Here is a 13,360-nt window from a genome sequence, read left to right as displayed (position 1 = left end):
GGAATACACGGTATTGAGAGGGACCATTGTATTAGGCAGTGTTCAAGTGCTTGCCTACACTCTCCACATTCACATTTGGGGTTGTTGCTTAGATTTCACTTGGTAATATTGTCACCAGTCTTTGCTACCCCAGCTCGAGTTTGATTCAGAGTACCTAATATTTTCTTTTGAGGCCACTGCCTAGCAGAAGTTGTTCTATAGGAATCGGTTGTCCAGGATCACTGGCATTTCTAGCCATTTGGTTACTCTGTAGCCTTCCATAGTGATATTTTTGGGGTAAGGGATTTTCAGAGGCAAAGCTCCTTCTGGACTTCAGCCTCTTGGTTCAATGTTGAATACTTACTGAGTCAGGTGAAGTATAGAGGAAAGTTTAAAGTACCATTCTGCTCTGAATAGTGATGACATAAACCCTGGCTCCTTCTAAATCAACCAGTCTGCTCCCTCTGTGTATTCAGAGCATTATCTGCTGACCTTAGTGATACAACTATGCTTTTACGCTTCTTAGGCCTGCAGGCCCAACACACCCAAGAGGGACTGAACTGTGGGTTCGGTTTCTTTTGGTGCATCATCAACAGAATGGCTTATTGAGTCCCAGTCAATTCCACCTCTGCAAACCTATTGCAGGCCACAGAGCTACATAAATTAATTGGTTTGCAGAACTTTTATTACCGATGATGATGTGCAAGAAGGAAAGAACCTTGCATGACTCTCAGATCCCAGGTTGAGTTTGCAGAAGAACTCCCCACCCCCCTATGCCTTTACTTGCAAACAGAGCACGTTTGATCTGGAGTAATTAAATCTGAACACAGAACACCCTCTCTCCACCACGCAATGCCGTTTGTATACAGACAATTGTTAGGATACAATCACACTTTAGGGAATGCACTGATGACCAGATTTTCAAAAGTTCTCAGCACCTAAGTCAAGGCCAGATTTTCAAAAGAGTTTACCCAACATGATGACCTAGCATCAAATTTTATCTACAACTTTGGCTCTTATCATTCATGACCTTGGCACAAAAAGTGGGAATATGCTAATAAAATTTGCAGATGACACAAAGTTGGGAGGTATTGCCAATATGGAGGACTGGACTATCATACAAGAAGATCTGGAGGACCTTGAAAACAGGAGTAATAGAAATGGGATGAAATTTAATAGTGCACAGTGCAAGGTCATGCACTTTGGGACTAACAAATATCCAAAACCCAGTTGTTATCTCAAACTGAGATGAGTCAGAACCAGAAGTGAAAGTAAGTTTCACTGAAGCATCTGTTGCTGCTCACTTTGCATTGTCACTTTGAAGTGTGGTTTCTAATATTGCTAACAATAACGCAGGGGACATGGGGAGCCAACAATATTTGGGACTAACAACAAGCAAAGCTGGGAACATATATCAGTTGGAAACAGCAGAGGAGAAGAAAGACCTGGGTGTATTGGTGGATCACGGGCTGACTATGAGCCGTCAATGTGATGCAGCAGTGAAAAAAGCTAATGGAATCCTAGGTTGCATTAGACAAGTTATTTCCAGTAGAGATAGGGAGGTGTTATTGCCATTATACAAGACACTGGTGAGACTTCATCTGGAATACTGTGTGCAGTTCTGGTCTCCTGTGTTTTAAGAAAGATGAATTCAAACTGGAACAGGTGCAAAGAAGGATGATCAGAGGAATAGAGAACCTACCTTATGAGAGGAGACTTAAGGAGCTTGGCTTGTTTAGCCTAACCAAATGAAGACTGAGGGGAGATATGATTGATCTCTATAAATACATCAGAGAGATAAATACCAGGGAGGGAGAGGGAAGTTTGGATCTGTACCCACGCTCAGATCTGAACTTTGCACCTCAGGATTGTTCTAATTAGCAAATATCACAGCCCCAAACCCAGACAGAAGATAAAGAAACAAAAAAAACCATAACCTCTCTCTCAACGTCCCCTCTCCAAAACAAACACCAGTCAAGCAAACCAACCAGCCATGGCTGGCTTAGAAAAAAAAGCCAATTGAGAGCCATTAAAAGGCAACAAGGTAACATACTTGCTCTATGGCTTATGCTGTTGACAGCAGTTCCCAAGAGACCTTTTTCAGTGAAATGACATTGGGTTCATAAGCCATGATACAATTTCAGTTGAATTATGATCCCACTGTAGAGCTTTACTTTCACTCACAGTGAAACAGGATCTAGCCTCCAACGCGCTGTGCAACGGATTGCTGAGTACAAAATACCTGCTGGGTTTTCTTGCATAGCCGCTGCACTACCAAGAACTCGCTTATTGCTTATAAAACCTTTGGAACTACCTTCAGTGTGAAAAGTGCCAAATAAATCTTAACAACCCCTTTTCTTTTCAGATGATTAGTAAACAAGCAGGGTGGAGACCTCTGCTCAGAGAATGGGAATCTTGGGACCTTTTGCTTCCCTGAAAAGGAGAGATCTTATTTTGAAACGTCTATTTTAATAACACTGTTACACCATTACAGTCCCAAATTCAGTCTGTCTTGGGACAATCCTGGGGTAAGGTTTGTAAGGAGGCAAGGACTCTTAGGCTGCCATGAGAATTTACTGCCATGGTAAATTCCTCTTTTGGAAGTAAAGGGATGCAGGCAGCAGAGTGACGTAGCGGAAGGGCAAAGACCAGGGCTCCTTTCCAAAGGAGAAAGGGTTCTGGTCTAGATTATTGGATTTCTTTGCTAGCTGGCTTCATAACAGTCATGGAATGTAGGAGTGTGAGGTACGTGTGTGGGGGGGGGGGGAGGGGAAAGCAGGTGGCATCCAGGGTCGCCCAGAGGATTCAGGAGGCCTGGGGTCTTCGGTGGTGAGGGGCCCCCGCCGCTGAATTGCCACCGAAGACCCGGCACTTTGGCGGCGGCGGGTCCCTGGGTGGAAAGACCCCCCCCGCCACCAAATTGCCGCTGAAGATCCACCCCGGGACCAGCCGCCGAAGTGCCGGAAGGACCCCCCGCCGCGGGTCTTCGGGGCACTTCGGCTGTGAGTCCCGAAGCGGAAGGACCCCCCGCCACCGAATTGCCTACAACGACCCGGAGCAGAAGAAACTCCAGGGGCCCGGGCCCCACGAGAGTTTTCCGGGGCCCCTGGAGCGAGTGAAGGAAAACTCCAGGGGCCTGGGTCAAATTGCCCCTCTTGCCCCCGCCTCTGGACGGCCCTGGTGGCATCATGTGTAATCAAGAGTCAACCCAAGCCTTACTAAGTTATGTTTAGGTTGATAGGCTAAGATAATCTTTCAGAGGGCATCATGTTTATTGCTAGCAAAGTCTGAGTTCATTACTCTAGTACCACCTCTCTTAACTTCCTGGAAGGTGCTTTTTACTATATCATTAGAGCAGGTTAACCTGTGGCCTGACCCCCTGCCTACTGAAGTCAGTGCCCTCAATGATGACAGGTTTCCTTTTTAGCTGGTAAGTTACAGCATTTCTTGCTTTCTCCAGCTTATATACTGAAAGAGGGTATCTTAGGGCTTCTCTACACAGCAAGTCAGTGTGTGGCAAGCCAGGGTGTGAATCTACAAGGCACACTAGCCTGTGGTGCACTAACTGGCTATCTAGACACTGCTACTGCACATAAAAGTTCCACTGTGCGTTTTAATGTGCTCCTGTTTCAAACTCCTGATTCAAACAGGAGTATAGCAAAGGGGAGTTCGTCAAAGCACACTACAGAACCTTTAGTGTGCAGTTGCAGTGTCCTCATGGTGAGTTAGTGAGTGTGCTGTAGAGTCACACCCTGGTTTGCTGTGCACTAACATACCAGGCAGACAAGCCCTTAGACTGCATATTTAAGTAGGGTATTTATAAAAACAAACAACCTCCACACCCCCATTGATTTGGAAAACCATATTTTTCTTAGTTAAATTCACCTGCACGCTCAACTGGGTATAGTTTTCCTAAATCAGAGCCAATCCTCTCAGGTGTTGAGCACCCTCAGCTTCCATTGATTACAGTGGGAGATGAGTTGCTTCATTTCCATGGTGGGTAAAGAGATACCCTCTATGCAGATTGTGGATTTTTATGGCTGAAAATTGCTACATGAGGTCATTTTCACAGTCTGTGACTTCCATAGTGGAAGAAGCCATTACAACTTCTGCAATCTACCAGATAAAATTGATCTGGTAACTTTTCAAGGCAGGCAGGCATGCTGCAACACCTATCTTTCCTTGTCAGCATTTCGGGGTTGAGTCAGTAGGGGGAGGGCAGGGTGTTGTAACATGACTGAGTAGAGTGTCTTTTAGTTTTTGTGGACAAGTCTCGTAAGTGGAGAATTTGCCTTTAGGAGAAGCTATTGCGTTAAAATATTGTATTGCACATTTTAGAGTATGTGTACACAGGGACAAGATATCTGTGGCCTGGGTCAGCTGACTTGGGCTTGTGGGGCTCGGGCTGCAGGGCTAAAAATCATTGTGTAGGTGTTCTCAGGCTCGGGCTGGAACCTGAGCTCTGGGACTCTCCCCCGTCACAGGGTCTCAAAGCTTGGGCTGCAGCCTGCGTGTCTACATAGCGCTTTTTCAGCTCCGGAGCCTGAGCCTTATGACCTTGAGTCAGCTGACCCAGGCCAGCCATGAGTTTTTTATCCCTGTGTAGACATAACCCTGGATGCCAGGAGTTTCCTAGAACTCTGGAAAGATGACAGAGATATTTAAATAAATAAATACATTAAAAAAACCCCAAGGTTTTTAACATACATTTGACATTCAAGCAAAGAGACAAGAGAGAAGCCCGTTAAAACATCTGCCATCTAAAGGATCCCTAAGGAACTGCAGCTTTTTCATTAACCTAGCAGGACTTTAAGCTCCTCATTAAACATGATAACTTGAGATCTGACTTTGCAGGTCCTTCCTCACAGGGGCTAACCTCACACTGAAGCCATGAGGGGAGAAATCCTGGCCTCATTGAAGTCAATGGCAAAACTTCCAATGACGTCAATGGAGCCAGAATATCACCCTGGGAGTTCAGGCAGCACAGGGAGTGCAGAAAACAGGCTCTTAAATGGGTCATCAGCAACACTTATGCAAACATGTACCAATATTTACAACCTGAGGCTGTGTGGGTGGTTAGTAACATCAGTGAGGTGGCACCTCTGAACTTGGCCCATCAGTGTTTTTAATTTTACCTTCTATTTTGTTGATACTGTTTGTTTCTGTCTGTTTGGACTATACCTTCACATAAAGCAAACCCATAGTTTTGTGTGTGTGTGTGTGTGTGCGCACGCCCCCACATGCATGTTTATGTGGTACACATTTCTCTGGAAATAAACTGAGGCTGAGTGAATTGCCCAAGGAATGCACATTCCATGTCAGACTTTCCAAACTGGAAAGTCTTTTATTTTTTTAAGAAAACCCTCTTTCTTCTCAGTCTCCGCCTCTGCAGTTTACCAAAACAATGTAGTCATTCTGATAATTTAATCTCCCCTTTTATGAGTCACATTGGCATGTGTGACTCAAGAGCTTTCCATTTCCAAAGGAGGGAAGAAGTCCCTGACTTCATGGATGACATATTGTCTTGTAGGCGTCTCTAGCACTGGTATTCCATCTCCCCTCCCTCCCGTTTTTTTAATATGCAATCCTTAAAGGGAGTCTTTTACCTTTATCATCTTCCTGTAGTATTTACAGAAAGCTGCACTAAGCTGTGGAAAAGAGTTTAAACCATTGTAGATATAAAAATGTTTAAAAGCCTCGAAGAGCTGTTTAATTCTAATGTGAGTTTTGGCTTTTCAAGTTGCTATCTTCATACTGAAAAATGTTTCCACCTAGAATTTACTTTTCAGCCTATTGTTTGCAGAGCAAACAATGTGTGTGCTCAACAATCAGCAACATGAATGGTTTTCATTTACCTGGACAGGGGTGCCATATGGGAATTCTACTTTCTCACTGCTCTGGGTTGCCACAGTCGGATTACTGGAGCTGATGAGCACTGGTGAGCTGATTTCCAGTGTCTGCCGCTCTGTGGGTGAGTGGACCATCCTGTTGAGTGAATTCAAGGCGCTCGTGATAGAGAATGGTCTCAGGCTCTTCCTCCTAGATTCTGACACCTTGCGGAAGGTTGGTGACTCTGTGCCTTTCGCTCTGGGAGAGGCTGTCCTTAAGGGTGATGAATATTTAAACGGGGAGGATCGATGGCTTTTCTTTGTCTGTAGGAGTTGTCTTGCAGTCATGTTTGGCTGGGACAGAAAGAAGAGAAGTTTTATGGCACCATCTCAGAAGCTAAGCTTTGCATAGACCCCAAACCCAGTGAGCATAGACCCACATTTTATACCTCATCCTAACAAGGAGCATAGCCGAGTTTGGGCTTCAGATGACATTATGGTTTATCTTTGCAATTGAGTGGCTCAGCTTTGTTATATTTTCAGTGACAAATCCCAGAGGAATAATTACTAACACAAAGCTGACCACCAAATTAAAATGGGTCGGAAGAAGTCTGTCACCAAGACACCATCTGATTAAGCTTGGACGTCTGGTTCTCTCTCTCCAGTTGGAGTCTCACGGAAAAGTCTGGCTTCCTTTCCTGTCAAAACTTGAGACTCACGGAGCTGAATAAGAATGCATCTCAGCTGGTTTCTTCCACTCAGCTCCGGTGCACAGTATGATAAATTGAACGCCAAATTACAATGGACTAATGGGCACATCTTCCTTAATTGCTTTGTGTTGGCAAGATTGGGTGCATTTCACAGCAGGGGGTCAAGTCTCTCCAGCTGATATGAAGGCCTTCATACGGAGAAGTCCTCACTGAAGTTAGCTTTATGAGCTGTGTTGTCTCCATTCAATTAGATCAGTTTAGACCAGTGGTTCCCAAACTTGTTCCGCCACTTATGCAGGGAAAGCCCCTGGCAGGCCAGGACGGGTTGTTTACCTGCTGCGTCCGCAGGTTTGGCCAATCGTGGCTCCCAGTGGCCGCTGTTCGCTGCTCCAGGCCAATGGGAGCTGCTAGAAGTGGCGGCCAGTATGTCCCTTGGCCCATGCCACTTCCAGCAGCTCCCATTGGTCTGGAGCAGTGAACTGCGGCCACTGGGAGCCACGATTGGCCAAACCTGCGGACGCAGCAGGTAAACAACCCGGCCTGGCCTGCCAGGGGCTTTCCCCGCACAAGCAGCGGAACAAGTTTGGGAACCCCTGGTTTAGACCAAAACATTCACAGCTTGATCCTGCTCCCATTGAAAGAAGTGGGATTTTTACCACTGATTTTGAGGGGAGCAGAGTCAGACCCTGGGTTTGCCTAGAGATTAAGGGCATATCTACATGTACAGTGCTGCAGCGGCGCCGCTGCACTGGTGAAGACGCTCCATGCCGATGGGAGAGAGCTCTCTCGTTGGCATAATAAAATCACCTCCGTGAACAACAGAAGCTATGTCATCAGGAGAAGCTCTCCCACCGACATAGCCCTGTCCACACCGGCACTTATATCGGTGTAACTTATGTCACTCAGGGGGTGGTTTATTCACACCCCTGAGCAATGTAAGTTCTGCCACCATAAACTAGTGTAGAAATAGCCTGTTTTTCAACAGGGTTTCTTAGAAACTGCTGATTAGCTCAATATTAATAGCAAAGGGCATGTGGTGGCAATGTTTCTTACCACAATGGCTGCCAAAGAAATTAATCATGATTTACTGCTGACATTAAAGAATTGCAAAACTTTGAGATTCTCGCCCACTCATTTGAAGCAGTATGCCTAATGCCTAGGATGAAAAATAATCAATCTAGCATGGAACAGGTAATTGCCCCTACAGTATCATCATTTAAGAGCATAGGTTGTTTTTATATTCCCTCCTCCTCAATCCCAAAGACGCGTTCTTAAAACAAGGTTTAAAACAGGTACTGTGTGTGTGCTACACATATATTAGACTCCTCTCCAAGTACTTACAGAAATAAGTGTGATGTATAATATTGTAATTTCTGTAAGTAATTAGAGATGAGTCTAAAACCTAAACCATTTATCTGAATTCCCCTAACACTAGGTGTTTGGTTAAAGTGGAACACAGATCTGATCATTGTCTGTAAAGCCAAAGCCAAAAGAAGTCCGGTATCTCCCAAACTAGCCCCAGGTTTGCCCTTCCCATAATTAATTTATTCCAGCTAATGCCAGATTAAGTAAGTAATTACCCGAGTCAAAATTATTTCATGAAATGAAGAGACATTTTACAAAAATCTATTAGAACTTCAAGTAATATTTTTACTAGTGTCTGTCTATAAAGTAATTGTGGAATAAGTAACAAATGTTTTCTGTTATTAATTTAATAATATCTCCATTTGTGTCTATTTTGATTTGTTTGTGTGCCATTTACAGTTTATAGCCCAAGCTAAGCTTAGGGAGATCATTAATGACCAACTCAGTATTAAACAAAAAATGTTGTGGCTGGGGAAAGACTAGATGGCCAAGCAGATTGATAATGCAATAAATCTCTCTAAGTCTCTGCTTCGAATTTGGGGCAGGTTGGTAGTGACATAAGGCTGTTACTATCTGATAGATGTTTTGTGCTTTATGGAAAATCAGTTGGTTGATCTTATTACAGTTCCTAATGGAACTGTATTAATAGAGCTGATCAAAAAAGGCAAGTCTAGTTTGTCAAAAAATTCGCAAGGAATGAAAATTTTCCACGACATTTTTTGGATTTATTTTTTTGCCAAATATATGTTTGAAATAAAATTTAGAAAAACATTTGAAAAAAGTCATTTTGATGGGGAAAAACATCCCTATTTCATTTCCCCCCACTGGAAATGATGAGTAGGGGGGCAGTGAATGTGAAAGAAAATGTTGTTCCTCCCCCCAATAAACAACACAAAACAAAATGGAACTTGGATGAATAATTTTGAGAATTTTCACTTTTTAAAAATTTTTTGATCAAAAATGATTTTTTTTCCATGAAAGTGTTCAGTTTGGTTGAAAGGGTCCCCCCCCCATTAAAACAGAATTTCAGTGTACATTTTGCAACTGTTTCTAATTATTAACATCACAAAACCCATCATGGCACCCTCACCCTTATTCATAGTGTCAGCAAAATGCCCAGGACTGAATAGGCCATGAAGACTGAATTACCCCTTCATTGGTAGTTTTGGTCCCTCCAGTTAGGAGGTGAGATACATTGACAGGGCAATGTTTGAGAGTATCTCCTTAGCTTCCAGCTACCATTCTTCACTTAAATGAGATGTAACAGAAACTAGAGAATACCCTCCAGGATCATGGACCACATGGGGAGCATCATTCAGTATGGTGGGAGTGAATACGGTCGACTGCTTACTGTGGTAATGGATTGAATAAGTGTTTTTGAATGTGCTTCACTTACCTCCACAAACAAGATGGGGAAGATCCCTATTTTATCACCTAACTTGCCCTCTGCCCAGTTCTCATCAACTCGGCTAATCACTGTGATGATATCACCCTGAAATACAGAAGTATATTGTTACCAATCTTCCTGTCTGGGATAGGCAGATAGTAGGTGTAAAGATGGGTTTGACCCGTAATTGCTGCAAAGCAAAATCATTAAGCAGCCTCAGAGGTATGTCCACTGTAGAGAACACAGGTCTTCAGCAAAGCTCTTTGGCACATGCTTAGCCTTAAGTACATGTTTAAGTCCATCTCTATTCAGCTCTATGCTTAGCATGCAGTTAACTTAACTTTAAATGCTTTGCTAAGTCAGGGCCATGAAACAAAAAATAATGGAAAATGCATGAAAAGCAAGTGAGCTTATGGCTTTTTAAAAGACTTCCTTCATGTGGAAATTCTTCTTTAATTACTACGCATGAATAAAATAAGGAAAATGGCATTCAGATATGTACCAAATATAAACCATTATAAGTTTCCAAGCAACTGGCACTGTACTGCCAAGAAACTCATATAAACCAATATTTCAAGAGTTGAAATACCCTAATATTATTGGACCTGCAGTACTTCAATTACTCTGGAGCAAAACTCGTTTTGTATCGACTGGTGGCTAAAAATCCTTTGGAAAGATCCATTTTCTGTGCAACCCAGCAGAAATGAAATGTTACTCATTTTTAATATATTTGTATTTGATCTTTTAAAAATACCTGCAGGAAGAAAAAGTCCAAAAATGCATGGGACCAAATTCACGTTTTTCTTTCCTTTGAATGAATTTGAAGTTTTAGAGTAAAATTTGATTGATTCTCAAATTCCAATTGAGAGCAGAATGGTCTTGGCCTAATTCCCCTCTGGCCTGCATCACTTGCATCTATGCAAAGTGGGTAGATGAGGATTCCATTAAAGTTTGGTAGAACTTTGCTTTCCTTTTGCGCAGGTGTAAATGACTCCACAAGATGAAGGAGAGGGGATAATCAGGCCCCCTTTCCTGGTGTTTCTTTTAATAATATTCCATTGCACTTTGATAGCACTTGTCATTTGGACTGTGACTTAAATCACTGCATGAACATCCAGGGCCAGATTGTGATTCACTCTGCATGGGTGCACAGAACTTCTCCTTTCTTGCATCACCCATAAGGGTGCTTGTTACAACTGCAGTGCCTGGGTTCTGCTGACTACTAGCACCCACTGGGGTGCAAATAACCTCAAAAGGGGAATAGAGCAGCAGAGAGGAGGGTATGCAGGGTATGCTGAACTTTGAATCCTCCTGCTGCGGTTGGGTGCACAGAGGGAGCTTCATAGACCTCGTGCAGCCTGATGGGTGATATTAAAGGGAATCACTGCAGCAGCTGGTACCCTTCTTTGAGAACATACAGTGTGAGCTGTGTGACTAACATTGCAAGGGACGGGGATGTGAGTGAGTGTGTTGTCCCCTCCTTGAAGAAGCATCTGCCTGTTTTATATGTACGGTAATGCTCCGTGTGCTAACTGAGCTGTAGGCGTGGAAATGGAGTGCTGTCTCCAAAAGCAAATAAATAGAATGAGTAAGCAGTGAAACAAAGACAAATAAAGCAAAAAAGAAAACAAAACCAGACGGCATGAAAGAGAGGAAAGCATCTGCAGTTAAAAAATATTGTTGGCTCCCCATGTCCCTGTGTTATTGTTAGCAATATTAGAAACCACACTTTAAAGTGACAATGCAAAGTGAGCAGCAGCAGATGCTTCAGTGAAACTTACTTTCTCTTCTGGTTCCACCTCATCCCAGTTTGAGATAAGAGCTGGTTTTTGGATATTTGAACTTTCTTTCCCCCAGCCTTCCCCTCACCCAGCCCTACCCATCAAGCCTCTTAACTTTGTCCCTGAGCCACTCTAGAGAACTGCTTGTTTTTGTCACTGATTAGCAACAGCACTGGGGGCTGAGTTGCCAAGTGAAAGGAAAAACAGGTGACTTTTCTATTAGGACATCACAGCCTGTAGGCGTTGGTTTCTTAGCTAGATTCAATATGCTTCACCTAATTTTGACATACTAGGAAGTGTTGACATTGCTGTGAAGCACAGTTACCTTGAAAAATATCTCCTTTAAAAAGAATAAATGCAAGTCCTGTAATGTCAGTAGAATACCGTGACAGATGGCAAATGTCTGTAGAACCATGCAGGTGTTGCTTCACTAATGTATATTCCTAAAGGAATGGTTGAATATGTTGATGGTGCATAGATGACCTCTGGCCCCTGACTATTAAGTCATTCTCCTTTTATTATATAACTAAGCATCTTTCAAGGCAAACCCTCCCATAATTTAGGGAATAATGCAGCTAATCAGTTATTAGCTAATTGACTAAAGGAGCATTGTTGGGTAGTTAAAGCAAAGGACTGAACATCAGGCTTCTGGGTTCTGTTTCCACCTCTGTCAAATTTCCATTCATTTTCTAAATATCAGTGTGTGTCCTTGGGGAAGTCACTTAGGTGGGACTTTCAACCATTGACTTCAATGCTTGGTTAGAGTTGGGTTAACACTGAGGACTTCTGAAAACCCCACCCTCAACCTGTCCATCTTGGTTTATCTATGTGTAAAATGGGGATGATACTTACCCCGATGAGGTGCTGGGAAGTGTAATTCTTGTTTGTATAGAGCTTTGAGATCTTTAGATGAAAGGTGCTATAGACCTGCAAGGTTCTATGGTGCTGACAACAGGACCCAGGGTTGAGAAACTACCCAGCTGTTAAAATACCTGCCCCTGACTTGCGGAAAGGCAACCTTACCTTATGAAATGTCAGGCAGTCCTTATTCTCATTTTTATCTCTCTCTCTCAGATCAAAGTTGTAAAGTGCTCTGCACAAGGGTGGTGGCAGTGGAAGTTGTTTGATAACCTGCACTGAGCTGGTTGGGAAAACGCCACTGACCCCATTGATCTCTCCCAGGTACCATTTTTCATCCAGCTGTTGGTGCAATATGATGATGTCCCCTTTATTGAACCTCAGTTCACCAGGGTTTTGTCCTCTGTAGCTGTACAGGGCTCTGGCCCGGGGAACCTGCAGGATAAGAAACGAACATTAGCTTTTACTCATGACCTGCTGATACAAAGTTCTGGGCTAAGCTAACATGACTTCTCACATTTGCATCCTTAATTGATGTCATTTTCTAGTGAAGACAAGCCCCAAAGGAGAACTCCTGACTGACACCAGTGCAGCTAACACATCAGGTTCAATATTTAGGAATTTGATGACATGAGCAATTGCTTTCTTTGTACTGTCCTCCTTGTGGGGCTTAATTGTCTCCCGTGAGTTTGTGATCCTCTCACAATGTTTTCATATTAATAAACCCACATCATTTGGCTTTTTATTAGCTAGATTTTTATTCAGTATCCTATGCGCTATGATTTAACTGTTGGCTTTAGATTATATTTTACCTGCTCAGCATTTCAGGAGGGGGCACTTTATTAATAATAATTATTAATATTATTATTGTTTCTTAACTGTTCAATCTGGGTAGGAGGGAGAAATATACTGAAATCAGAAGAGATGAGGGAACCTTCCTGCATTGTTCCCTACAACAGTCTCCTAAGTAAAACTAGAGTTCACTTAATATATCCACTTTACTGACCTGAATCATATTTTATCCACTCCAAAAATCCAATTTAATACACAGTGCAATGGATTGTTTGGATGGTTGAATCAAACCCAGAGCCATCCCTGGCCTCGCTGCCCTGAGCCTGGGAGCTACAGTTTGAAAGCAACCTTGCAGATTTTTTCCTGGAAGAAGACGAGTACAGATAAGCCAAAGGCTGCTTCTTGCTATGCAGCAGTTCCAGGTGTGCAGCGCTTGGTGTGACAAGCACAGGGAACAAGCATCTGCATCAGCTCAGAAAATGAGGTTGGGGGGCTTGTGTTCCAGGCTGGTGGAAACACTTTGGGTGAGCAGCTTTATTAGATAGTGTACTGTCCTACTACACGCCACATAACACAGGGGGACTTTGGGTTTCACTTATATTTACTATAATTTGTACCGTATGCTTCTGGTTGAAGTGCAAAACGAACTAAAAAATTGGA

General features: G+C 43.1%; 1 protein-coding gene across 1 annotated transcript in view; it reads right to left on the bottom strand.

The window, feature by feature from the left end:
- Positions 1-13,360, bottom strand: part of SH3RF2 (SH3 domain containing ring finger 2) — an 80,567-nt gene that overhangs the window by 25,709 nt on the left and 41,498 nt on the right. Inside the window, exons 3-5 of the mRNA XM_039485380.1 lie at positions 12,074-12,343; positions 9,279-9,374; positions 5,835-6,161 (exon numbers count right to left, since the gene is read on the bottom strand). Of these exons, the coding sequence (XP_039341314.1) occupies positions 5,835-6,161; positions 9,279-9,374; positions 12,074-12,343 (693 nt within the window). The remainder of the gene's footprint in view (positions 1-5,834; positions 6,162-9,278; positions 9,375-12,073; positions 12,344-13,360) is intronic.

The sequence above is a fragment of the Mauremys reevesii genome, linkage group 8 (genome assembly GCF_016161935.1).
Source record: "Mauremys reevesii isolate NIE-2019 linkage group 8, ASM1616193v1, whole genome shotgun sequence".
Lineage (NCBI taxonomy): Eukaryota > Metazoa > Chordata > Testudines > Geoemydidae > Mauremys > Mauremys reevesii.
The sequence above is the reverse complement of the archived record's forward strand: the minus strand, read 5'-3'. Positions and strand labels throughout refer to the sequence as shown.